The sequence below is a fragment of the Chiloscyllium plagiosum genome, unplaced genomic scaffold, assembly GCF_037043375.1.
Source record: "Chiloscyllium plagiosum isolate Xiang-an unplaced genomic scaffold, Cpla_swu_hap1 HiC_scaffold_27, whole genome shotgun sequence".
In the NCBI taxonomy this organism is placed as follows: domain Eukaryota; kingdom Metazoa; phylum Chordata; class Chondrichthyes; order Orectolobiformes; family Hemiscylliidae; genus Chiloscyllium; species Chiloscyllium plagiosum.
The window spans coordinates 78,973,081-78,999,610 of record NW_028270165.1 but is presented as its reverse complement, the minus strand read 5'-3'; the positions used below and the strand labels follow the sequence as shown (position 1 = coordinate 78,999,610).

The window sequence follows — 26,530 nt, the reverse complement described above, 5'->3', positions numbered from 1 at the left end:
AGAAGATAATAATCGCACTGATTTATCTGCTGTATTGTTGTTGTACCTGTTCAGCTTGGCTTGTCTTGCTTTGTTGCTTTTTTGTTCATTTTGGTGATCGTTCTTTGTTTATGGAATATTGAGGGTGGTCGTTATTCTTTCTTGATGTGTTCAAAGATAAGGCTGGTCAGCGGTAACACACTTGGTTAAGCAATGATGCCAAAGCCAGGATCTATCAGACTAAACTCCACAGAGAGAGAGAGAGAGAGAGAGAGAGATGTACAGCTAATAGAAAGTTATTTGTTTGTTGGTGATTGAATGTGCTTTGTTCCCTGGAGCTTGAGAGCCGAGACTGTTTTGAATCTGATTTCTATTATGGAAATATAACATGATTTCTTTTAAGGTTCAGGATTTTACAGTCATTATGAAATAAAATATTAACACGTTCTTTTTACAGGTCATGACTGCCTTACTATCAGTTTCTAACTAATCTCCTTTATCCTTGCATAAAAGCCAACCTTATTCAATTTCAAATCTGCTTAATAAGGAGGAAAACATCATTATAACCTTTTTATTGTGTTTGACTCATTTGTTTCCATGACAGCTGAAGTTTCAGTTCAACATTAGATTGTAATACATCATCAAAAAAACACCTTATGGTTAATACGTGTCCTTGGATTCAAGCCATTATTCATGCATTAGTAGTTTTTCTTTAACTTGAATAGACAAATCCTTTTAAGGCAGCTCTGGTTATTTCATGACCTATAGCATTGCAATTGAGCAATGACTGGTCAGGACTACTTAAGAAAACTAATTTTGGATTTATATTAAAGGGACTAAAACCGAGCAATTATAGTGGATTTCAAAGTTGGGAACTGTATGCTTTTTACATTTTAAATATTAAATACTGAATAAATGAATTTCCAATTTTTATATATATATATTTATAAATAATAAAATGTTTTATGTTACTCAGATATATTATAAAAACTGACCATTGATATATTACCACAGAGGAGATCCGCTCTCAAAAACAAGACATTAAGAACTAAGCTCTGTTGATCCTCCAATGTCCACAAAAGTAATTGAAAAACTTATACTCCATAATCTTCTTCAGATGTATCCACACTCAGTAATGCATAAAGTATGCTTGGTACCACTCCACTCAGTGCTCTCTCCAAAATTCAAGCTGAATTCTATCCATATCATTAGGTGTCCCTAACATTGAAAAAGGACTACTGCCTGACTTAAGCAGGCACTGCTGTCACCTTTGGAAAATAGGGGCAGCCAAACATATCAAGGAATAGGGTGGTATATCAATCACTATTTCTTTTGTAGCATCACTGCCCCATTTCATGCAGTTGGCAAGCTCCATAATGTCACAGCTATGTGATACAATGACTACAACAAGTGAATGAGACAAATCACCTGTTTAGTTATTCTCCTCTTGCAATTTTTGATTAGTTGGAAATTAAAATCCTAAAATTAGCTTTCAGAATATGACAAGTAAGATTACAAAATGTATAGTTAGGAACAGGCTTTAAAGTTAGACAAGCATAAATTAGTAAATTGGTTAAATGAGGTTAAAATGAAAACAGAGGCAAGGAGATCAACTACAGAAGGGAAGAAAATGATGCAATAAGAAGGATAAAGCAGCAGAGTGCAGTTTTTAAAATGTTTTAGTCACTTGTTGGGTTTCCACCCTGAATTAAAGATAGTGATTATTTTATTTATTATTACAAATATTTATTAATTATATTATTTATAATAAATCAATTGTGTTAGCCTGAATCAATATTGATTGGCAGGATTCCTTCACACATTCTCAGTGACCTGTCATATTGATTCATGGCTAATTTAAAATATGACTGCATTAACTCATTGTTTAATTAAAGAATGGAAAGTTACATTACTGGCCAGTTGAAGAAATTTTGCATACGATTGGGGGATAGGGATATATATATATTAGATGAAAACTCCCAAAACTTGGGGAGGTGATTGTGAATGGTTATATATATGTATATAAAATATAGAAATAACAATGTAAGGCCACTAAGGTTGAGGAATACATAAATAAGGTTAAAGCAACAATACTGTAACATAAAAAAAAACTTAGGCTCAGGACTCTGAGTAAATTCTATGTCTGGCATACCGACCCTTTTTGAGAATTGGGATTTCGTTCCCGTATACATGCTGAGCCCTGTGGCTATGTGGTTGGCATTACTGCCTCGCGGTGCCAGGGTCTCAGGTTTAATGCCAGCCTTGGATGGCTGTCTGTGTGGAATTTGCACATTCTCCCTGTGTCTGTGTGGGTTTCCTCCGGGTACTCCGGTTTCTTCCCACAGTCCAAAGATGTGTAGGTCAGGTGAATTGGCCATGCTAAATTGCCCATAGTGTTAGGTGCATTAGTCAGAGGGAAATGGGTTTAGGTGGTTTATTCTTCGTAGGATTGGTGTGGACTTGTTGGGCCTGTTTCCACACTCTAGGAAATTGAATCATCTCCTGATTGTCCCCAGCCTTAATTTAAGGCTTGCTGAAACTTTTCCTCTTGAAAATGAAGCATTCAGTCTTCATAGTCGCTATCATGGGAATGAATGATTTGCGCCATCCTAAACCGGGTCCCATCCCAGGGACTAGAGTAATGTTAATGAAGCATGCCCCTGACTGCAAGACCAAACGGCTAAATTTGCTCAATATATGTCCAGTGTGATACGGATGCAAATATAGTAAAATTCTAGGAATAGCCTGAATACGAATGGCTTGTATTACAAGTCTGAAAGATGTGCCTATCTGTCTGATGGAAGTGACAAACAATTGAACAATAATCAAGAAGCTCAATTATCTTTATTTAATCCTACGCTTTTGCAATGTTTTCTGGCGGGAGTCACTGACATGATCCAGACTAACAGTACAAACCAGTCCAGGAATTTCCAGTCGCAAATGAGGTGAGTGGTGGTTTTCCTTTGGGATGGCCAGAACCAGACTGAACCATGATTCCAATTACAGGTAAAACAAATTATATTCAGCATCCTTGCAATCCCAAATGCCGTATCCCAGCCCTGATAGAGTTGATTGGAACCAGGATACCCACTGGGGTTGGAACCTACCTCATGTACCTACCTGATGACCACTGCTGGACAACACTTTCCCGAGGGGACCCTGAAAATAGGGACAGGCAGGCCCCAACATTTAACCTTTGTGACTGGCAACAAGACATAAAAAAAAACCCAGGGGCCAATGTCTGGCCCTTGCTTTAATGTTATCTCAGAGCTGACGTTAGGAATCGATAGGCTTTCATCCTATTAAAAGGAAAATCTTCTAATATACACTGACTCTTCATTGTGATTTTAATATGATCCACTATTTGGAGCCAAGTCTAAATGGTCTTTACCATGTAAAACTGTTGTGTGCCAGTTTGATTATATTTGTACGATGGGCATCCCTGATAAGCCTTATCCCCTTTCAGATAGATCACGTAGTAAAAGAGACAAAGGGCGGATGTTTCTAGAAACCCATAATAAAATTTTTTGGAGAGGATGAAGTAATTTGTTATGCCCTTACTTCAGTAAGAGACTCCCTGACCCCTTTTATCCTTCCAAATCCTAACATGGGGGTATGGAATAGTACTAAAGTATTTACAGGACGTAATATCTTTTTTAGTTATTACCTATCCCCACCTGCTACTTGTTTATGGACTTCCTCCAATAAATCAGTAATATTCTATCCAAATTACTACAAGGGTAAGGAATGGGGGTGCGCTTATGTAAGAGTACCTAAAAAATTTTTTGTGCTATGATTAAATGTATTAGTCGTCAATATTTTTCTGAAGGACTTTGCATCTCATTTGTATGCCTTCACAAAAAATGTATCCCTATTATCATTGGAATTCAAACTCTATGTGGAGAGGGTAACAACACACACCTTCATTATGATACCCCTAACGGCACCAATATTTTCCCAGTTATTGGAGGGGAAGAACCATTTTGGGATTTGACCATGTTTCTTATCAAGAAACGCACCTCATTAGTACTGGATGATTTTCACCCTCAGCGCCAAATTATCCACATACCCCAGGAAGTCACAAATATAGGCCTGCATCTCACTGGGAAGGTCCCTCCATTACCTATGCTAACCTGGATATTATTTTTTTTCAGTTATAATAAGGCAGCTAACTATCTTGTCCTGAATAGAGCAAGTAGTCCTCATGTCATAGCTGTAGGAACAATATTTCCAACTCCTGTTCCCTGTCCAATTACCTGGCAATGAAATCATAATTCCCCTTTTAAACATACAGTTTCTCCTGACTTCTGTGCAGAATGGAAGAATCCAAAGATCATATCAAGAAGTAAAACACACTCATTGACATATGCAGCTCTTAGCTTTCTTTCATTAGGAGAGTCCTTAAGAATTATTACTCATCAAAACCATAATTATCTCATTGGTGAACTTACAATTTTGCTACCTTAATAGAAATTAGAAATGCTTTCAGAATTGCGCCTATTTGCCCAACAAAGTCAATTACATACTTGCGAAGGTAGGTGGATTTTGCGTTATAGTTAAAGGAAAATGCATTATGAGGGTCACTGATTTTTCGAAAACATTACGAGACATATTGATAATATTCACAATTGTCAACCAGATAAACGAAGGTGCGGGATGGGAAGATTGGGGTTTGGCTCATGGTACAACTGATTAATTAATATGTCTTTGTATGGTGCTATTGTTTTAATTTGTCTTTTTGTTGGTATTGCTATAGTTAAGCGTATTATTGCTAAAATATTAACTTCTATTGACAACATTGATTCCAACCTGAAAATGCTTCTTCTTTGCTTAAATGAAGACAAGGAACCACCATTGCCTGCCCTTAGTTCCCCTTCAGAGGAAGAGGAAATATGGCAGTCTTTTGCTGCTATTGAATTGAATGGATTTGATCTATGCCTTTATGGTGTGGTCATAAAATGACCAAAAGGGGGAAATGAGGATCTAAAATTGGAAATTAGGCAACAAAATATGAAGATTTTTATTTCAACAAAATGGGTTCTCTATTTAAATGGCCTGTAAACCATACTGCTGAATATACTGATTTGCAGAATTAACTTGCAGTTCAAAGATAAGAGGACAATAGAGTTTTCATAAAATGAATACTGACACATTAATTGACCATTTGAACTAACCTTGAACTAATACATGGCGTGACAATTTACGTATATTAGATATCCTTCTTAAAGAAAATATTATTGGATTAACTTGCTATAAATCATGTCACCTTATATGTGATTGGTCTTTCTTGTAATTAAGGCTATACTATTTCTTAAAATAAAATATAAATAATGTGTAATTTTCAAATGTAATTGCACAACTTCATCACAGAATACAGAAGATTCAATCTCTGTGTTGCTGGATAGAATTGCGTCAAGCTACCTTAATTCAATAAACTAATGAACCTTCCTTTTTGAATAGACCGCATTTGTCGATTCCTTTGACCGATCTCGAGCCAAGAGGCCCCTCTTGAGGGGACACAGATCTTCATACCCACCCAGATGCGTTTTAAACGTTGTAATTGTACCAGCCTCCACCACTCCCTCTGGCAACTCATTCCATACATGCACCACCCTCTGCGTGAAAAAAATTGCCTCTTAGATCCCTATTAAATCATTCCTCTCTCACCTCAAACATATGCCCCCTCATTTTGGACTCCACCATCCTGGGGAAAAGACTTTGGGTATTCACTGTATTCATACCCCTTGTAAACTTCTGTAAGGTTACCTCAGCCTCCGATGCTTTAGGGAAAATATCCCTGGCCTATTCAACCTCTCCCTGTAATTCAAACCCTCCACCTCTGGCAACAGCTTTGCAAATCTAATCCTTTCAAAGTTTCACAAGTTCTTTCCAATATCAGGGAGACCAGAACTGAATGCAGTATTTCAAAAATGCACTAACCAATGTCCAGCACAACAAGACCTCGCAACTCCTTTACTCAATGCTCTGACCAATAAAAGGGAAGATTACCAAATGCCTTCTTCACTATCCTATCTACCCACAACTCCACTTTCAAGGAACTATGAACCTGCACTCCAAGTTCCCTTGATTCTGCAACACTCCCTGTAACTGTGTCAGTCTTGCCTGGATTGCTTGACCAAAACGCTACACCTCACATTTCTATAAATTAAACTCCATCTTCCACTCTTCAGCCCATTGCCTGTCCCATAAATACTAATTTACAGCAAACTCTCATTCCTCTTATTCCTGAGAAGCTGAACATCTCCATCCCACACACTCCCCCTCAGTTTTCACTTTTCTGAACCTAATCCCTGCTGTACCTCATCCTGAAGCGGCAAAATACTGACTGGCCTGGACAGAGCAGACGTTGGGAAGATGTTTCCATTGGTAGGAGAGACAAGGACCTGAGGGCACAGCCTTAGAGTAAAAGGGAAAACCTTTTAGAATGAAGATAAGGAGAAACTCCTTCAGCCAGAGAGCGGTGAATTTATGGAATTCATTGTCATAGAAGGCTGTGGAGGCCAGGACACTGAGGATATTTAAGACTGAGATAGATAGGTTCTTGAGTAACAACGGGATGGGGGGTTATGGGGAGAAAGCGGAAGAATGGGACTGAGAAACTTACCAGCCACGATTATGTGGTATGAGCAGACCTGACGGGCTGAATGGCTGCTTCTATGTCTGATTGTCTCTTGCTGTCCTGGACACACAGGGTGAGAATTGGGAACAGGAGTAGGCCATTTGGTCTTTCCAGCCTGGACCAGCATTGAACAGATCATAACTGGATACGAATCTACCTACATTTAGGTGGATAGGCTGTGCCTTTTTTCACTCGAGCACAAGAAGTTGAGAGGTGACCTTTTTGAGGTTTATATAATCAAGAGGGGGATAGGTGAGGTGAACGGCGGGTGTCCTTTCCCTTGGGCGGGCGTTGAAGATTAGCAAATTCAAGGGAGCAAATTTTGAAGGTGAGTTGAAAAAGATGTTTAGAAGACTTGCGAGGCACCTTTTAAAACAGAGCGGTTTGTGTGTGGAATGAATGTCCAGACAAAGTGGTGGATGCAGGTACAGTAACAACATTCAAAAGACCTTTGGATAAGTACATGAATAGCAAAGGTTCAGAGAGATATGGGCAAAACATTGGCAGGTCGGACTAGTTTAGTTGGAGAACACAGTCAGCATGGGTAAGTTGGAATGAAAGGTCTGTTTCTGTGCTGTATGACTCCAACTGTTCTGTACTGGTCTTAAAAATCATATTCTTGCCTTCATCCAGAAACTTCTGGATGAAGGCCTCTTCATCCATTGGATGAACTTAGGATCATTCGGGAGGCAGAGGGGGTCATAGATTGGAGCTTTAGGGAAGCAGTAACTCCAAAGATGGCAGATAGATGGGTGACAGTGAGGGGGACTGGGAGGAAGCAGCCAGTGCAGGGACCCCCTGCGGCCGTTCCCCTCAAGAACAAGTATATCGTTTTGGATACTTGTGGGGGGGACGACTTACCAGGGGTAAGTAACGGGGCTCAGGCCTCTGGCACCGAGCCTGTCCCCGTTACTCAGAAGGGAAGGGTGGAGAAGAGCAGAGCAATAGTAATTGGGGACTCGCTAGTTCGGGGCACAGATAGGCGGTTTTGTGGGAACGAGAGAGACTCACGTTTGGTATGTTGCCTCCCAGGTGCAAGGGTACGTGATGTCTCTGATCGTGTTTTCTGGGTCCTTAAGGGGGAGGGGGAGCAGCCCGAAGTCGTGGTCCACATTGGCACCAATGACATAGGTAGGAGGAGCGCTGAGGATGTTAGGCAGGCTTTCAGGGAGCTAGGTTGGAAGCTCAGAGTTAGAACAAACAGAGTTGTTGTCTCTGGTTTGTTACCCGTGCCACGTGATAGAGAGTCGAGGAATAGGGAGAGAGAACAGTTAAATGCGTGGCTACAGGGATGGTGCAGGAGGGAGGGATTCCGGTATTTGGATAACTGGGGCTCTTTCTGGGGAAGATGGGACCTCTATAAACAGGATGGTCTGCACCTGAACCTGAGGGGCACCAGTATCCTTGGTGGGAGGTTTGCTAGTGCTCTTGGGGGGGGTTTAAACTAACTCTGCAGGGGCATGGGAACCCAGACTGTAGCTTTAGGGTGCAGGACCTGGAGTGTAGGGAGGTTAGGAACATGGCATCAATTTCAAAGGAGGGTGCCTGTAAACAGGAAAGTGGCTTGAAGTGTGTATACTTCAATGCAAGAAGTATACGAAATAAGGTAGGTGAACTTGCAGTGTGGGTTGGTACCTGGGACTTCGATGTTGTGGCTATTACGGAGACATGGGTAGAACAGGGATAGGATTGGCTGTTGCAGGTTCCAGGGTTTAAATGTTTTAGTAGGGTCAGAGGTGGGGGTAAAAGAGGGGGAGCTGTGGCATTGCTATTCAAAGATAGTATTACAGCTGTGGAAAGGACGATGGATGAAGACTCGCCATCTGAGGTAGTTTGGGCTGAGGTTAGGAATAGGAAAGGTGAGCTCACCCTGTTAGGAGTTTTTTACAGGCCTCCTAATAGTCCTAGAAACGTAGAAGAAAGGATTGTGAGGATGATTCAAGAGAAGAGTGAAAGTAATAGGGTGGTTGTTATGGGGGACTTTAACTTTCCTGATATTGATTGGGAAAGCTATAGCTCAAGTTGTTTGTCCAATGTGTGCAGGAGGGTTTCCTGACACAATATGTAGATAGGCCAACAAGAGGTGAGGCCATACTGGATTTGGTTCTGGGTAATGAACCAGGCCAGGTGTTAGAATTAGAGGTAGGTGAGCACTTTGGGGACAGTGACCACAATTCGGTGACTTTTACTCTAGTGATGGAGAGGGATAAGTGTGCACTACAGGGCAAGAGTTATAGCTGGGGGCAGGGAAATTATGATGCGGTGAGGCATGACTTAGGATGTGTGGCTTGGAAAAGTAAGCTTCAAGGCAAGGGCGTAATTGATATGTGGAGCTTGTTCAAGGAGCAACTATTGAGTGTCCTTGATAAGTATGTACCCGTCAGGCAGGGAGGAAAGGGTCGTGTGAGGGAGCCGTGGTTTAATAAGGAATTGGAATCCCTTGTTAAATGGAAGAGGGCGGCCTATGTAAAGATGAGGCGTGAAGGTTCAATTGGGGCGATTGAGAGTTATAAGGTAGCCAGGAAGGACCTGAAGAGAGAGCTAAGAGCAGCAAGGAGGGGACATGAAAGGTCCTTAGTTGGTAGGATTAGGGAAAACCCTAAGGCTTTCTATAGGTATGTCAGGAATAAAAGAATGACTAGGGTAGGAATAGGTCCAGTCAAGGATAGTAGTGGGAAGTTGCGTGTGGAGGCTGAAGAGATTGGGGAGACACTGAATGAATACTTTTCGTCAGTATTCAATCAGGAACAGGACATTGTTGTCAATGTGAGTACTGAGTCACACTTAAGTAGAATGGATGGCTTTGAGGTATGTAGAGAAGAGGTGTTGGAAATTCTGGAAAGGGTGAAAATAGATAAGTCCCCTGGGCCTGATGGCATTTATCCTAGGATTCTCTGGGAAGCAAGGGAGGAGATTGCAGAGCCATTGGCCTTGATTTTTATGTCCTCGTTGTCTACAGGAGTAGTGCCAGAAGATTGGAGGCTAGCAAATGTGGTTCCCTTGTTCAAGAAGGGGAGTAGGGATAACCCTAGTAACTATAGGCCGGTGAGTCTCACTTCTGTTGTGGGCAAAATCTTAGAGAGAATTGTAAGGGATAGGATTTATGAACATCTGGACAGGAATAATGTGATCAAGGATAGTCAGCATGGTTTTGTGAAGGGCAGGTCGTGCCTCACAAACCTTATTGAATTCTTTGAGAAGGTGACTAAGGAGGTGGACGAGGGGAAAGCGGTAGACGTGGTGTATATGGATTTTAGTAAGGCGTTTGATAAGGTTCCCCATGGTAGACTACTGCAAAAAATACGGAGGTATGGCATTGAGGGTGAGTTGGAGGTTTGGATTAGGAGTTGGCTGGCTGGAAGAAGACAGAGGGTAGTAGTTGATGGCAAAGCTTCATCTTGGAGTGCCGTCACTAGCGGTGTTCCGCAAGGATCTGTTTTGGGACCATTGCTGTTTGTCATTTTTATAAATGACCTGGAGGAGGGGTTAGAAGGTTGGGTGAGCAAGTTTGCGGATGATACAAAAGTCGGAGGAGTTGTAGACAGTGAGGAAGGATGTGGCAGGTTACAGCGGGATATAGATAAGCTGCAGAACTGGGCAGAAAGGTGGCAAATGGAGTTCAATGTAGCTAAGTGTGAGGTGATTCACTTTGGTAAGAGTAATAAAAAGATGGGGTACTGGGCTAATGGACGGATACTTGGTAGTGTGAATGAGCAGAGGGATCTTGGTGTCCATGTACACAGATCTTTGAAAGTTGCCACCCAGGTAGATAGTGCGGTGAAGAAGGCATATGGCGCACTGGCTTTTATTGGTAGAGGAATTGAGTTCCGGAGTACTGAGGTCATGTTGCAGTTGTATAAGACTCTGGTGCGGCCGCATCTGGAGTATTGTGTGCAGTTTTGGTCGCCATACTATAGGAAGGATGTGGAGGCACTGGAACGGGTGCAGAGGAGGTTTACCAGGATGTTGCCTGGTATGGTAGAAAGATCGTATGAGGAAAGGCTGAGGCACTTGGGGTTGTTTTCATTGGAGAAAAGAAGTTTAGGGGTGACTTGATAGAGGTGTACAAGATGATTAGGGGTTTAGATAGGGTCGACAGTGAGAATCTTTTTCCACGTATGGAGTCAGCTATTACAAGGGGGCATAGCTTTAAATTAAGGGGGGGTAGGTATAGGACAGATGTTAGGGGTAGGTTCTTTACTCAGCGAGTCGTGAGTTCATGGAATGCCCTGCCAGTAGCAGTGGTGGACTCTCCCTCATTATGGGCATTTAAGCGGGCATTGGATAGGCATATGGAGGATAGTGGGCTAGTGTAGGTTAGGTGGGCTTGGATCGGCGCAACATCGAGGGCCGAAGGGCCTGTACTGCACTGTATTCTTCTATGTTCTATAAACTTTTCACCTCTCACCTTGAAAGTGTGACCTCTCGTTATTGAATTTTTCATCCTGGGAAAAAAGCTTATCTCTATCTACCCTGTCTATACCGTTCATCATTTTGTAAACCTCAGTCAGGTCCCCCCTCAATCTCCATTTTACGAATGAAAACAAACCTAACCTACTCAACCTTTCTTCATAGCTAGCACCTTCCATACAAGGCAACATCCTCGTAAACCTTCTCTGCACCCTCTCCAAAGTGTCCACATCATTTTGATAATGTGGAGACCAGAACTGTACACAGTGAATTCTAAATGCAGTCGAACAAACGTCATTTAAACTTTTAACATGACCTGCCAGCTCTTACATTCAACACCCTGTCTGATGAAGGCAAGCATACCATATGCCTTATTGACCACTCTATCCACCTGTGCAGCAACCTTCAGGGGACAATGGACCTGCACTCCCACATCTCTCTGCTCATCAACTTTTCCCAAGGCTCTTCTGTTCACTGTATAATTCGCTGTAGAATTAGACTTGCCAAAATGCATCACCTCATATTTGCTTTGATTGAACTCCATCTGACACTTCTCCGCCCAACTCTCTCATCTATCTATATTCTCCTGTATTCTTTAACAATCCCTAATGCTTTCTGCTACTCCACCAATCGTTGTCTTACCTGCAAACTTGCTGATCATACCAACAGTGCTCTCTTCCAGAACATTCATGTATATCACAAATAACAGTAGCCACAGCACTGATCCCTGTGGAACACCACTGGTCACCTTTCTCAATTTCAAGAAACTCCCTTCAATTACTACTCTCTGTCTCCTGTTGCTCAACCAGTTCTTTATCCTCCTAGCTAGAACACCCGGCACACCATGTGACTTCACTTTCTCTCTTAGTTTACCATGGGGAACTTTATAAAATGCCTTACTAAAGTCCATGTATATGATAACTACAGCCCTTACTTCATTTATCAACTTGGTCACTTCCTTAAAGATGTTGGACAGAGAAAGCAAGTTGCAGTTTGGGGTGAAGTTCAATCTTCATTCAGACAGAGAGGAGCAGCAGCAGCTTCCGAAGCTCATGGCGAACTTCCGCATTCACTCAATGGAAGGGGGTTGGGGGGGCTCTGATTGGCAGGAGGACCAGACTCTTTCCAAACCTTCAGGGTTTCCCAAAGGTTGGCAAAGGCGAAAGTGAGGACTGTAGATGCAGGAGATCAGAATCTACATTACAGTGGTGCTGGAAAAGCACAGCAGATCAGGCAGCTTCCGAGGAGCAGGAAAATCGACATTTTGGGCAGAAGCCCTTCATCAGGACCAAAGGTTGGTCTGCTGTCCATCAGAATGATGTGGGGTGGGCCCCATTCCGATCTCACACATGCGCACTGCCCGTGACCGATAGAGCGGTTTCTGCAGTGCATGGGATTGTGGGAGATATAGTCGTCAGTAATGAGGTGAAATGAAGTGTCCCACATGCCGTCTTAATCGTACAATTCACGTGGTATTGAAGTACACATTAGGATCCAAGCTTTAATCGATTTTAAATGTATACACTGAATGAAACACTACAGGTGTTTAACTCTAAACTCTATTTCCAATTCAGTGCCAGTATATTGCTCATTATCTCTCCTCAAATAAGGACCGAATCAATGCCCTCCATCCTTAACATTAATTTGTTTTAGTTTGCACAATTCAATGCTCTGTTTCAACAATTTATTAAAAGTTACTCGTGGTAGATGGGAGTTGCTGGATGGGCTGCCTTCTTGAACCATTGTGGTCCACATGTTGTATGATGACCCACAATGCCCTTACGAAGGGAATTCCAGGATTTACACCCAGCAACACTGAAAGAATAGTCAAGCTTGGAGGGGTACTTGCAAGAGATTGTGTTCCCAAGTATCTGTTGTCCTGGTCCTTCTAGGTGGAAATAATTGTTGGTTTGGAAGCTATTTTCTAAGGATCTTTGGTGAATTTCTGCAGTGCATCTTGCAGATAGTACACACTTCTGCTTCTGAACAGTGGGACGGAGGGAGTGGACATCGCGCCAATCGAGCAGGTTATTTTGTCCTAGATCATATCAAGTCTTTTCTTGAAAACTGTTGAAGCTGCATCCATTAAAGCTGATGGGAGAGTATTCCACTACATTGCTGACTTGTGCCTTGTAGAAGATGGACAGATGAAAATATTTGACAAATACACTGCTTCCACAAGACCTAGTGTTCCCAAAGTTAAAGTATTTTTAATAACCCCTTTATATTTTCCAGAATTTTCAGGATTGGGTACTTGCACCACTTTTACCCACCACAAATCTCCTGAAACTGGGTGCACTAAGAAAAATTCCAGCAGGATGATTTTCAGTAAAAAGATCTGGTTTTGATAATAAAAATCATCAACTTATAGAGTGACACTACATGGAAACAGACCCTTCGGTTCAACACATCCACACTGACCAATTGTCCAAATCTGACCCAATCCTAATTTCCAGCATTTGGCCCAGATCCCTCTCAATCCAAATTATTCATCTAGGCACCTTTTAAATGTGGTAATTATACCCAATTCCACAACTTCCTCTGGCAGCTTGTTCTACACCTACACAACCGTCTGCATTAAAAGGTTGCCCTTAATCCACACCCTGCCACCTTGTGACAGCACCACCTGTCCATTCAAGCCTGTCACCCGCACTGCCCCCGTCTCTTCCCCCCCGCCACACACAGCGCCCCCTGTCCATTCCACAATGCCATCCACAGCGCTCCCTGGCCATTCCCTCTGGCACCCACTGCAACCCCATCCATTCCCCATGCCACCTACAGCACCCCCATCCATTCCCTATGCCACCCAAAGTGCCCTCTGTCTAGTCCCCCCACCACTCACAGCACCTTCTGTCCAATTGCCCACGACACCCAAAGCTCTCCCGGTCCATTGCCCCCCCATGCCACGTACAGCGTCTCCTGTCTATTCTGCTCTGCCACGAACAGCGCTCCTTGTCCAATCCCCTGCCACCCACAATGCCCCATCCTATCCCCCGCCACCCACAATGCCCCATCCAATCCCCCGCCACCCACAGTGCCCCTTGTCCATTCACCCACATGACCCACAGCACCCCTTGTCTATTTCCCCAGCCACCACAGCACCCCTTGTCTATTTCCCCAGCCACCACAGCACCCCTTGTCTATTTCCCCAGCCACCTCAGCACCCCCTGTCTATTTCCCCAACCACCCCCAGCACTCTCTGTCCATTCACCCCCACAATCCACAGCATCCCCTGTCCAGCCTGCCTGTATTCCTGATGAAGTGCTTTTGCCCGAAACGTCGATTTTACTGCTCCTCGGATGCTGCCTGAACTGCTGTGCTTTTCCAGCTCCACTCTAATCTAAACTTTGACCCATATCCCTCTAAACCCTTCTATCCAGATGCCTTTTAAATATTGTAATTTTAAATATTGTAATTGTACCAGCTACCACGACTTCCTCCGGCAGCTCATTCCAAACACATACCACCCTCTGTGTGAAAAGTCGCCCCTTCGGTCCCTCATAAATCTTTTCCCTCTCACCCTAAACCTATGCTTCTAGTTCTGAACTCGCCCCACTACCCTGAGGAAAAGGCATAAAAACGTTGAGCAGCCAGACAGAATGCAAAAGGAAAACAATTGTGGCTCGACCCTCTTTTTCTCCTTTTGGACACTTAAAAACTGTCAGTAACAGCGTCATCTCCACGGATCATACTGCGCATGCTTTACTGTATCAGGAACGCACTGCGCATGCTTTACTGTATCAGGAACGCACTGCGCATGCTTTACGGTATCAGGAACGCACTGCGCATGCTTTACGGTATCAGGAACGCACTGCGCATGCTTTACGGTATCAGTAACGCACTGCGCATGCTTTACGGTATCAGGAACGCACTGCGCATGCTTTACGGTATCAGGAACGCACTGCGCATGCTCCTCGCTGTCCGCGGAAAAGACGCGCGACCTACTTTTGATGAACCAATAGGAAGCCAAGGGGACCGGAAGATGACTGGTCCTTCCCGTCAATCAGAGCGACCCCATTGTCTAAATGCGGAAGTTGGACCATGAGCTTCTGACGCTGATGCTGCTGCTTCTTCTGTTTCTGTTTCTCTCAATGAAGATCGCGCTTCACTTCGGACTGCAACTTCCGTGAGTAATTCATTCTCTTTTCCAACTCCGTTTTTCCATTTATTTTTCATTCTTAAATTAAGGGGCGTGGGTTTCCTCCAAGTGCTCCGTAGTCATCCCACAATCCAAAGACGGAGAGATTAGGTGAACTGGCCATGCTAAATTGCCCATAGTAATCAGGGATGTGTAGGTTAGGTGCACTAGTCAGGGTAAATGTAGAGTAATAGAGTAAGGCAATGGGTCTGGATGGGTTGCTCTTTGGAGGGTTGGTGTGGACTTGTTGAGCCGAAAGGCCTCTTTCCACACTGCAGGGATTCTATAAATTGTTGACTTGTAGCAACTGACAGGAAAGGAGGGGACAGACTCGAGAAATATTGGTCTAGATCTGTGTCTGAATTGGCAAAATAGACAGGCAGCGTCAGGAGGTGGACAAGTCGATGTTTCGGGTGCAGGGGGAGCTGCAGAACAAGTGGGTGCTGGGGGCAGGGTGGTGAAGTGGGGATAGGTGAACACCTGGTTGGTCAATGGGAGGAAGGAATCTGGTTGGTGGCAGGGGGGAGAGGGGATGGGGATGGGAAAGGTGGTTAGTTGAAATTGGAGAACTCCAATGTTGGGGTGATGTTCCTCCATTTTGCAGTTTGGTTTGTTATGGCAATGGAGGAGGCCAAAGATGATCATGTCAGAAAGGAAACGGGAAGGGGAATTAAAATGGGTGGTGACTGGGAAGTCCGGTCGGCCTCTGCGGACTCAGCTGCAGTGCTCTGTGAAGTGTTCCCCAAGTTTACACTTGGTCTCCCTAATTGTAGAGAAGGCCACAATTGGCAAACACATGGCAAATACAGTACCACAATGTGAAGTTATAGCCTTTGCTGTGAAAAAAGTAGAAAAGAGGTGTAGTGTTTAAGTAGTGATCTATTGGGATGTGGAGAAAGTGAGAACTGCAGATGCTGGAGATCAGAGTCAGAAAGTGTGGCACTGGAAAAGCACAGCAGGTCAGGCAGAATCTGAGGAACAAGAGTCCTTCATCAGGAATGATGTGTGGATTTACAAAGGGGCCTCAGCATCCTTCTACACCAGTCAATGCCAGTTGTCAGTCAGGTGCAGCAAACAATCAGCAAGGCAAGTGGTATATTACCAAGAGGAATTGAGTTCAGAAGTGGGGATGTCTTCCTGCAGTTGTGGTGTCATTGAATATATTCAAGGCTGAGTTAATTTGATTTTTGAACAAGAAAGAAGGGGATGTTTATAGGGGAAGGCAAGAAAATCCTTTTAAGATCAATACAGAACAGTTACAGAGTCATACAGCACAGAAATAGATCCTTCAGTCCAAATAGACCATGCTGACTGTGGTTCTCAACATGCTGATTAACAGGCCTACACTCAGGGGAGATCTAATTGAAACATAAAGAATACTGAATGGCATGGACAGAGTGGATGTTGGAAAGATGTTTCCATTGGGAGGACAGACTAGGACCTGAGGGCATAGCTTTAGAGTAAAGGGAAGATCTTTGAGAATGGAGAGAAGAAGAAACTCCTTCAGCCAGAGAGCAGTGAATCTATGGAATTCTTTGCCACAGAAGGCTGTGGAGGCCAGGTCACTGAGGATATTTAAGACTGAAATAGATCGGTTCTTGAGTATCAAGGGGACTGAGGGTTACGGGGAGAAAGTGGGAGAATGGATTAGATTATATTAGATTATATTACAGTGTGGAAACAGGCCCTTTGGCCCAACAAGTCCACACCAACCCGCCGAAGCGAAACCCACCCATACCCCTACATTTACCCCTTACCTAACACTATGGGCAATTTAGTATGGCCAATTCACCTGACCCTGCACATCTTTGGACTGTGGGAGGAAACCAGAGCACCCGGAGGAAACCCACGCAGACACGGGGAGAACGTGGGAAGGGGGGGAGGAATGGGTGTGGGTGGGTTACCCTTCGCAGGGCCAGTGAGAACTCATGGGGGTTCTCTGAAGGGAAGGGATTTTGGCAAACTCATTTTTTTTTTTGCTTCCCAAAATTAGACCTGCTCAATCTCAGCAGTATCCCAATGTCATGAAAGATATTAATTTTCAAGTGGAGTTATCCAAAATTCAGAGAGATGTCAGTCTTGATGTTTTTGCTTTTCTGGAAGATCCTGGATCAGTACCTTCAGGAGAATTAGTTAGAGTGGAGTGAGAACAGAAGGGGAGAGAGTGAGATAGTGGGATGGAGCTTTTTGTGGAAAAACAAAAGAAAAGAATGTTCTGCAGAAAGTAGAATTGCTTGTTCTGAATTTCTACCCTGGACTGACAGTGATGACTTTTGTAATCTCTTTTTACAGAGCATCTGAAGATACAATATTCAAAATGAGCAATGAAGGGCTTATGCCTGAAGCGTTGACTGCCTGATCTGCTGTGCTTTTCCAGTGCCACACTTATTGACTCTCCAGTGTCTGCAGTCCTCACTTTGACATCAACGCCTGACATTCATTCAATCCATCAGGACTGCAATGATTTTTGACTGTGATTTTGTGAGAAGCTTTTTGGTTCCTGTTGGGAGTATGTTTTCAGCATCACTAGGACTGGATGAGAGACCCTACTGTTGCAGCACATTGTGTGGAGCCTGAAACAATTAAACGGCCTAGATAGAGGAATTCACGGTGGGGAGAGGCTCTACACATGTTTGTGTGCGGTAGGAGCTTTGGCCATGGAAAAACCCGAGGAATCCTGCCCATTGGACAAACGATGGAAGTGTGATGACTGCGGGAAAGGTTTCCGTTTCCCATCTGCCCTGGAGACTCATCGGCGCAGTCACACTGGGGAGAGGCCGTTCCCCTGCAGTGAGTGCAGGAAAGCCTTCAGCCATTACTCCGACCTGCTGAGGCACCAGCGGGTCCACACGGGGGAGAGGCCCTGCAGCTGCCCTGAGTGCGGAAAGGCCTTCAGCAATACCTCCCACTTGCTGACCCACCGGCGGGTCCACACAGGGGAGAAGCCCTTCAGCTGCCCTGTATGTCGGAAAGCCTTCAGCAATTCCTCCTCTCTGCTGAGGCACCGGCGGGTCCACACGGGGGAGAGACCCTTCAGCTGCCCCGAGTGCGGGAAGGCCTTCAGCTATTCTTCCAACCTCCAGACCCACCGGCGGGTCCACACGGGGGAGAGACCCTTCAGCTGCCCAGAGTGTGGGAAGGCCTTCAGTGATTCCTCCAACCTCCAGACCCACCTGCGGGTCCACACGGGGGAGAGGCCATTCACCTGCCCCAAGTGCGGGAAGGCCTTCAGCACTTCCTCTGACCTGCTGAAGCACGAGTGGGTCCACGAGGCGGAGAGGCCCTTCAGCTGCCCTGAGTGTGGGAAGGAATTCATTCAGGTGGGCAACTTGCAGAGGCACCAGCAGGTCCACACCAGGGAGATGCCCTTGCCCTGAGTGCAGGAAGGGCTTCACCCGCTCCTCCCACCTGCGGAGGCACCAGAGAGTTCACATGCTGTCGCAGGGTCATTGAAGGAGCGACGGCTGAGTGTAATTATCGTCTGCACTATTAACCAAGTTCCGGGGATTCCCGTCGCTGCAGATGGCGGAATCAGAATTCAGTTAGAAATCTGGAGTTCCGAATCTAACGATGAAACAATTTTCAGGGGTATGTGCCTGGAGAAACCCCCATCTGATTCACTTACATCATTTTTAGGGAAGGACACTATTGTTGTGGGAAAGGATTCACTCAGTTGTCCCAGCTGCATCCTTTACCCATCTGGCCTACACGTGACTCCAGACCCAAAATAATGTGGTTGACTCTACACTGTCCCATCCTGGCAAATGAGCAGGGAGAAACTTACTTGGATACAGGATATGGGTTAAAATTGCTGTGTGAGGAAATACTTCCTATGGGTTGAGGCTGTACCAAAGATCTAATTACAAAGGGACAACTCGGTGGTGAGCAATATTAAGGAAAGCTGGGGGGAGTGCGTAGTGGAGTGTGTGCGCTTTGACCTTGAGCCGTTTTTAAAAAAGCGACTTTTTGTACGCCTTTTTCCTGGGGGGGGGGAAGGAATCTGAATCTGTAACAAAGTTGGGTCACAATAAAGGTTACTTGAACTTACAGCTGGGCTCAGGCTCTCATTGAAAGCTTTGAGCTCCAAGAGGTTTTTGTTTTAAAGCTGCTCATTTCTTTCAGCCTCCTGCACTAAGTTTCCAATGTGATGTATCAGAAAGGGCAGTGAATGAGTAGCTAGTATCGTTAGAAATGGTAAATCTTTCAAGAGTGTAGGCACTGCATCATGCCGTTATAACGTTTACTGGCAGCACCAAGAAATCTGGGCTGTGTTCACTAGAAATGATGTGGAGGAGCCGGTGTTGGACTGGGTTGGATAAAGTTAAAAATCACACAACACTAGGTTAAAGTCCAACAGGTTTATTTGGAAGCACTAGCTTTTGAAGCGCTGCTCCTTCATCAAGTAGCTGCAGAGCAGGATCATAAGACACAGATTTTATAACAAAAGATCACAGTGTCATGCAACTGATACGGTGTATTGATCAAAACTAGATTGCTGATTAGTCTTATAAATTAATCTTATGTAAGTCTACAAGGTGGTTAGCACTGCTGCCTCACAGCGCCAGAGACCCGGGTTCAATTCCCGCCTCAGGCGACTGACTGTGTGGAGTTTGCACGTTCTCCCCGTGTCTGCGTGGGTTTCCTCCGGGTGCTCCGGTTTCCTCCCACGGTCCAAAGATGTGCAGGTCAGGTGAATTGGCCATGCTAAATTGCCTGTAGTGTTAGGTAAGGGCTACATGTAGGGGTATGGGTGGGTTGCGCTTCAGCGGGGCGGTGTGGACTTGTTGGGCCGAAGGTCCTGTTTCCACACTGTAATGTAATCTAATCTAAAAAAAAGTCACCCCTCAGACTCTGGCGTGCAAGGGAAAACAGTCCCACAATATTCTTCCATCTCCTCACCCAGGTAATTAAGAGACATACTCTCTCTAAACAAGGGGAAAAGATCTCCAAAAGTTGAGCAGCCAGACAAAATGGAAAAGCAATAAAATGTCGAGGCTCAGGGAAAAATATTATGGTGATCACCATTTTTCCCCTGTTGGCATTTGGTCACTTAAACTTTGTCAGTAACACCAGCAGTATTTACAAAGCATACTACACATGTTTGCCGGTGTCAGCAACGCAGAGCGCATGCCCACCGGTGTCAGCAAAACACTGTGCATCCTCTTCGCTGTCCGCAAATAAAGGGTGCGTGGTTTTCTCTTGATAGATCAATAGAAAGCACTGGAGGACCGGAAGGAGACAGGTCTTCCTGCCAGTCAGAGCCACCTAATTGTCTGAATGCGGAAGTTGGACCATGAGCTGCTGAAGCTGCTCTTCTTGCTCCTCTTTCTGAAAGAAGATTACGCTTCAGCCAGACTGCAAATTTTTTCTTCTATCGAAGATCTGTGAGTACGACAGTCTCTTTTCTCGACCCCTTTTCCATTTCTTTTTCTTTTTGGGGTTCAATTGTTGACTTGCAGCAACTGAAAGGAAAGGGAGTGAATCCGGGAGTGGACAGACTCTGGATAGGTTAGCCCAGGTCTGTGTCGCAATTGGCAAAGTAGACAGGCAGGAGGCTGGAAGAACACAGCAAGCCAGGCAACATCAGGAGATGGAGAAGTCGACATTTTGGGTGTAACCCTTCTTCAGGAATGGGTGGAGGGGGAGTGCTGGAGGCAGGGTGGTGAAGTGGGGATAGGTGAAGGCACGTAGAGGGTATGACCTAGTTGATCAGGAAGGAATCTGGTTGGTGGCAGGGAGACGTGAAAATGAGTGGTCGGGAGAAGGAAGTGAGGTATTTGAAATTGGAGAACTCCGTGTTGAGTCCTTCAAGCTGAAGGCTGCCCAGGCAGATGAGGTGTTTAGATTACTTAGTGTGGAAACAGGCCCTTCGGCCCAATAAGTCCACACCGACCCGCCGAAGCGTATACCACCCTGACCACATTTACCCCTTCACCTAACACTACGGGCAATTTAGCATGGCCAATTCACCTAACCTGCACATTTTTGGATTGTGGGAGGAAACCGGAGCACACCCACGCAAACAATGTGCAAACTCCACACAGTCGCCTGAGGCGGGAATTGAATCCGGGTCTCTGGCGCTGTGAGGCAGCAGTGCTAACCACTGTGCCACCGTACCTCCCACTAAGTGTTGTTCCTCCAATTTGCGGTTTGGTTCATTGAGGCAATGGAGGAGGCCTAAGATGGTCATGTCAGAAAGGGAGTGGGAAGGGGAATTAAAATGGATGGTGACCCGACTGCGATGCTCGGCGAACTGTTCCCCAAGCTTACGCTCAGTCTCCCTGATGTAGAGAAGACCGCAGTTGGCATACACATGGCAAATGCAGTACCACAATATGAAGTTACAGCCTTTGCTAATAAAAAGCAGAAAGGAGTTGTATTGTTTAAATGGTGATGTATTCGGGATGTGGCGAAAGTGAGAACTGCAGATGCTGGAGATCAGAGTCAAAGTGTGGCACCGGGAAAGCACATTAGGTCAGGCAGCTTCCAAGGAGCAGGAGAGTCGATGTTTCGGGCATGAGCCCTTTATCAGGAATGATGTGTGGATGGACAAAGGAGCCTCAGCGTCCTTCTACACCAGTCACTGCCAGTTGTCAGACAGGAGCAGCAAGCAATCAGCAAGGCAAGTGGTATATGAGCAAGAGGAATTGAATTCAGAAGTGGGGATGTCTTCCTGCAGTTAGGGGGTCATTGAATATATTGAAGGCTGAGTTCATCTGATTTTTGAACAAAGATTTTTCACGCAAAGGGTAGTGTATGTGTGGACCAAACTGCCAGAGGAAGAGGTGGAGACTGGTACAATGACAACATTTAAAAGCCATCTGGATGGGTATTTGAATAGGAAAGGTTTAGAGGGATACGAGTCAAATGCTGGCAAATGGGACTAGATGAATTTATGATATCTGGTTGACATGGACGAGTTGGGCCAAAGGGTCTGTTTCAGTGCTGTATGACTTCAATCGACTTAAGTGAAAGCAGAATTGTGGTTGTGAAAACTGGAGTTTCAGAGCAGCTTTCAAAGATGTTTTGCCCTTACTCCAAGCAGAAGACATTACAATGAAGTCCTTATTATTTTATTAAATATGGCAGCCCTTCTTGAATTATATGAATACAGATATTTCGGCTATCCTAACAAGGGATTTTATTTAATTGAGATTACAAACCTGGCCCTTGGGAGAGGAATCCCGCACGAATACGGGTTTTGTTACATTTGATGTTAACACATTCTGAGCATGTATCTCACTACCCAATTTCTATGTTATCCACTGTTTTTTTTTCTCTTTCTCTTATTTGAATAATGTAAGAGACTTAAATATACATTCTGGTTAGTTGTAGGTTAGATTAGTAGTGAGTTGAGTTTTGTTGTTTTTTTCTCGGTATTTTTCTTTTGTTAAATTTTGGTTATTATATATTTAAGATTTAATTGTATATCAATGTTTGTACTTGAGAGTTTTGTTTATTTTTGTAAACTTGTAAAAATGTTAAATTTCTAATAAAAATATCTGTTAAAAAAAAACAATGAAGTTCTTCATTTGTGAGACAGCAACTGAGTGAGTGAGTACATCTGGGATTTGGTGGAAAGTGGTAATTCATTGCACTGTTGGGGTGAAACCCTACCCTATCCAGTCATTTCTGCTGGTGGATGAGGCCAAGGCTGAGGTTAAATCAGCTAGTGCTGTTTTCCCTGGAACGTCAGAGGCTTATAAAATCATGAGGGGCATGGATAGAATAAATGGACCAAGTCTTTCCCCTGGGGTAGGGGAGTCCAGAACTAGAGGGCATCAGTATAGGGTGAGAGAGGAAAATATAAAAGAGACCTAAGAGGCAACATTTTCACTCAGCGGGTGGTATGTGTATGGAATGAGCTGCCAGAGGAAGTGGTGGTACAATTGAAACATTTAAAAGGCATCTGGATGGGTATATGAATAGGAAGAGTTTGGAGGGATATGGGACTTTAGATGTTCATGATCTGGATAAAGGGACTGGGGGCATTCCCAGTCCCTTTATCCAGATCATGCTCAATCCATGCCAGTAGCTCACCTCAAACACCTTACTCAGCAGCCTCCCATGAGGCACCTTATCAAAGGCCTTTTGGAAATCTAGGTAGATGACATCCTCTGGGTTTCCCAAGTTGAACCTACTTGTTAACTCTTCAAACAATTCTAACAGGTTTGTCAGGCACGACCTCCCCTTACTAAATCCATGCTGACTTATTTTATTCCAACCATGCACTTCCAAGAATTTAGAAATCTCATCCTTTACGATGGATTCGAGAATTTTACCTTCAACTGAGGTTAGGCTAATCGGCGTATAATTTTCCATCTTTTGTCTTAATCCTTTCTTGAACAAAGGACTTACGACAGTGATTTTTCAATCACCTGGGACTTTCCCTAACTCCAGTGATTTTTGAAAGATTACAACCAACGCCTCTGCTAATTCTTTAGCCACCTCCCTCAGAACCAGATTTCTCAATCTTTAGACCTTTTAGCTTTTCTAGCACTTTCTCTTTTGTAATGGCTTCCATACTCAACTCTGTCCCTTAACTCTCCTTAATTGTTAGGATATTACTCATGTCTTCCACTGTGAAGACTGACACAAAGTATTTATTAAGTTCTTCAGCTATTTCCTTATCGCCCATCACCAGTCCTCCTGTATCAATTTGGAGCAGTCCAATCTCTACTTTTGCCTCTTGTTTGTTTCTTATGTATTGCAAAAAACTTTTACTATCATTTCTAACATTACTGGCTAGCTTACCTTCACATTTGATCCTCTCATTCCTTATTTCTCTTTGTTATCTTCTGTTTGTTTTTGTAGTCTTCCCAGGCATCTGATTTCCCAGTGCTCTTGGCCACTTTGTAGGTTCTCTCTTTTTCGTTGATACATTTCCTGACTTCCATTGTCAGCCATGGCTATCTTCTTCACCCCCCTCCCCCGATAATCTTTCTTTTTTTTGGGATGAACCTCTATACTGTGTCCTCAATTACACCCAGAAATTCCTGCTGTTGTTACTCTGTCTTCCCCACTAGGCTCTACTTCCAATAAATCTTTTTCCGTTCCTCTCTCATTGTCCTTGCAATTACCTTTATTTAACTGTAACACCAATTTTGCCTTCTCTCTTTCAAACTGCACACTGAACTCTACCATATTATAATTGTTGCCTCCTAAGTGTTCCTTTGCTTTAAGATGTTTTTTTTATAAAGTCTGGCTCATTACATAGCACTAAGAATTGAAATATGCTCAGTTAGGCCACAGTTGAGGACAGTGTGTAAGGGGCAAATGGCCTAATCCTAGTCTTGTGAAATTGGTTCTGGCTCTGAACCATTGAGTTGTGGAGCACAAAAACAATCCTTCGGTATGTGCCGACCAGATAGCCTAAATTAATCTAGTCCCATTTGCCAGCACTTTGTCCATATCCCTCTAAACCTTCCTATTCATGTACCTATCCAGATGCCTTTTAAATGTTGTATTTGTACCAGCCTTCACCGTTTTCTCTGGCAGCTCATTCAGTTCACACACCAACCTATACATGAAAAAGTTGCCCCTTGGGGCCCTTTAAAGTCTTGCCCCTCTCACCCAAAAACTAATGCCCTCTTGTACTGGACTCTTCTGCCCCAGGGAAAAAACCTTATCTTTTTCTCATATCCATGCCTGTCGTAAACTTATAAACCTCCATAAGGTCACCCCTCAGCCTCCAGTGCTCCAGGGAAAACAGCCCCAGCCAATACAGCCTCTCCCTGTAGCTCAAACCCTCCACCCTAGCAACATTCTTATAAATAATTTCTGAATTCTTTTAAGTTTCACAACATCCTTCTTGTTTAGTGAACAATCTATTTTGTTCAGGTCGTGAGAGAGGGCTTTTCTTGAGGTGAATTAACTTTCACACTTTTTTTCTAATCCTTGGGACCCTCTTACATTTTTCCCCTCTCACCCTAAACTTGTGCCCTCTAGTTTGGGTCCCCTTCGCCCTTGCGAGGAGAAAAAGCAAAGGGAATGAGATGTGCAACCCCAGGGAAAAGAAATTGTGACTCCCGCCATTTTTATCCCAAATTGGCAATTGGACACAATCTCTGTCAGTAACAACCGGCGCCGACTGCCATTGGTCAGGTGGAGTAAGGTGCGCTCTGATTGGGCGGGGTGTGGATGACGCGTGTCACTCAAGGAGGAGACAGAAAGAAGAAGAAAAACAAAGATGGCGGCGCGAGGCTGCGATTTTCTCATCGACTCAGCGGGCGGTTTCTGACGGAGGGAGGGGGGCAGAAAGGCACCATTTACCTCAGAAAATACATTTAAAATACATTTCAAATTAAAGTCGGAACCTTTCAAACAAAAGTTGTGAAGAAAAGGAGACAGTCCCCAGTGGGGTTTATTGTTTATTTGTGTATAATTCCCGGGGCCCGGGAAGGGGGAGGTGACGGTTACCGGGTGAACGAGAAAACAAATTAAAAATGTCGGCGGTGGAGGAGAGAGTGCCGGCGCCCGCGGCTTCTTCGGCGGCGGGAGGTGGAGGAGCGGTGGCGGGGGGTAAAGTCCGGCGGAACACAAGCTGGAGGAGAGGCTGCACTCGGTGCTGTGCTGGACCGTGAGCCTGGAGCTACCCGCGGCTTCACTCTACCAGGGATAAGGTGGATCGCCATTAGCCTGGAGCCTCAATCACTCCCATTCCTAAAACAAACATAATTTCTATTAGAATCACCATCTAATTCTCCATACACCTTCTATAATCCCATCCTCATCCATGTGGGAGGGCAGGCTGCACCATCTGATTGGACTGATCCGATATTCAATTATGTATAATGTGTGTATATATACCTCTTTTTATAAGATATACAATGTTATTTAACACATTGGATATAAAATATTGTCATCATGGGATTTGCAGCACTTCACAGCGCTGTAGAAGGTCACAGGCAATACTGTGTATGAGAGCCTGTGTAAACCTCTATGGTTATGTTTTATAAATGTGATTTAAGGTAATCGCACGTAAAATGTGGCCACATGCAGTCATTGGGTAGGATTGTGTGTGTGTAGGTATGTTATTTAGATCCTAGGGTTTTGTCTTGCCCAGTGATGTGATGGAGGGAGGGGAGTGGGCGTACTAATTAATCATTCTACCAAATCCAGCATCTTGTTGAAGAGCTTCACTTCTTTGCGATTGTTATCTTCCAAAGGATCAACCTACCCAGTATTTATATGGACATGTGCATATGTATAGTTGTGCCTGAATGCTGGAAAGCTTTAGTATATTTCCTGTTCTCCATGCATGGCAAATTGGGCGTGTTTGATTTTTTTTGCAAGTGTTGTGAAAAGTAGTCTGATCATGTAAACGTTGACCCTAGTTCTTCATAAGACAACAGACCCATGTT

At 44.2% G+C, this 26,530-nt stretch overlaps 3 protein-coding genes across 6 annotated transcripts in view; 2 read left to right on the top strand and 1 right to left on the bottom strand.

Moving 5' to 3' along the window:
• LOC122543561 (uncharacterized) overlaps window positions 1-26,530 on the top strand; it is a 696,117-nt gene that overhangs the window by 55,987 nt on the left and 613,600 nt on the right. The gene's annotated exons all lie outside the window — the stretch shown is intronic.
• Window positions 15,055-19,721, top strand: LOC148144631 (uncharacterized). Its single transcript, XM_087974986.1, has 2 exons — window positions 15,055-15,155; window positions 17,460-19,721. Exon 2 carries the CDS (start codon window positions 17,825-17,827, stop codon window positions 18,542-18,544), a length of 720 nt encoding a protein of 239 aa, XP_087831112.1. The 5' UTR covers window positions 15,055-15,155; window positions 17,460-17,824; the 3' UTR covers window positions 18,545-19,721.
• The window catches only part of LOC122543553 (uncharacterized), a 70,109-nt gene continuing 69,164 nt past the window's right edge, over window positions 25,586-26,530 (bottom strand). For both annotated transcript variants that reach the window (XR_015751543.1, XR_015751542.1), the window contains one exon: window positions 25,586-25,829. The gene's annotated coding sequence lies outside the window, so the exon portion shown is untranslated. The remainder of the gene's footprint in view (window positions 25,830-26,530) is intronic.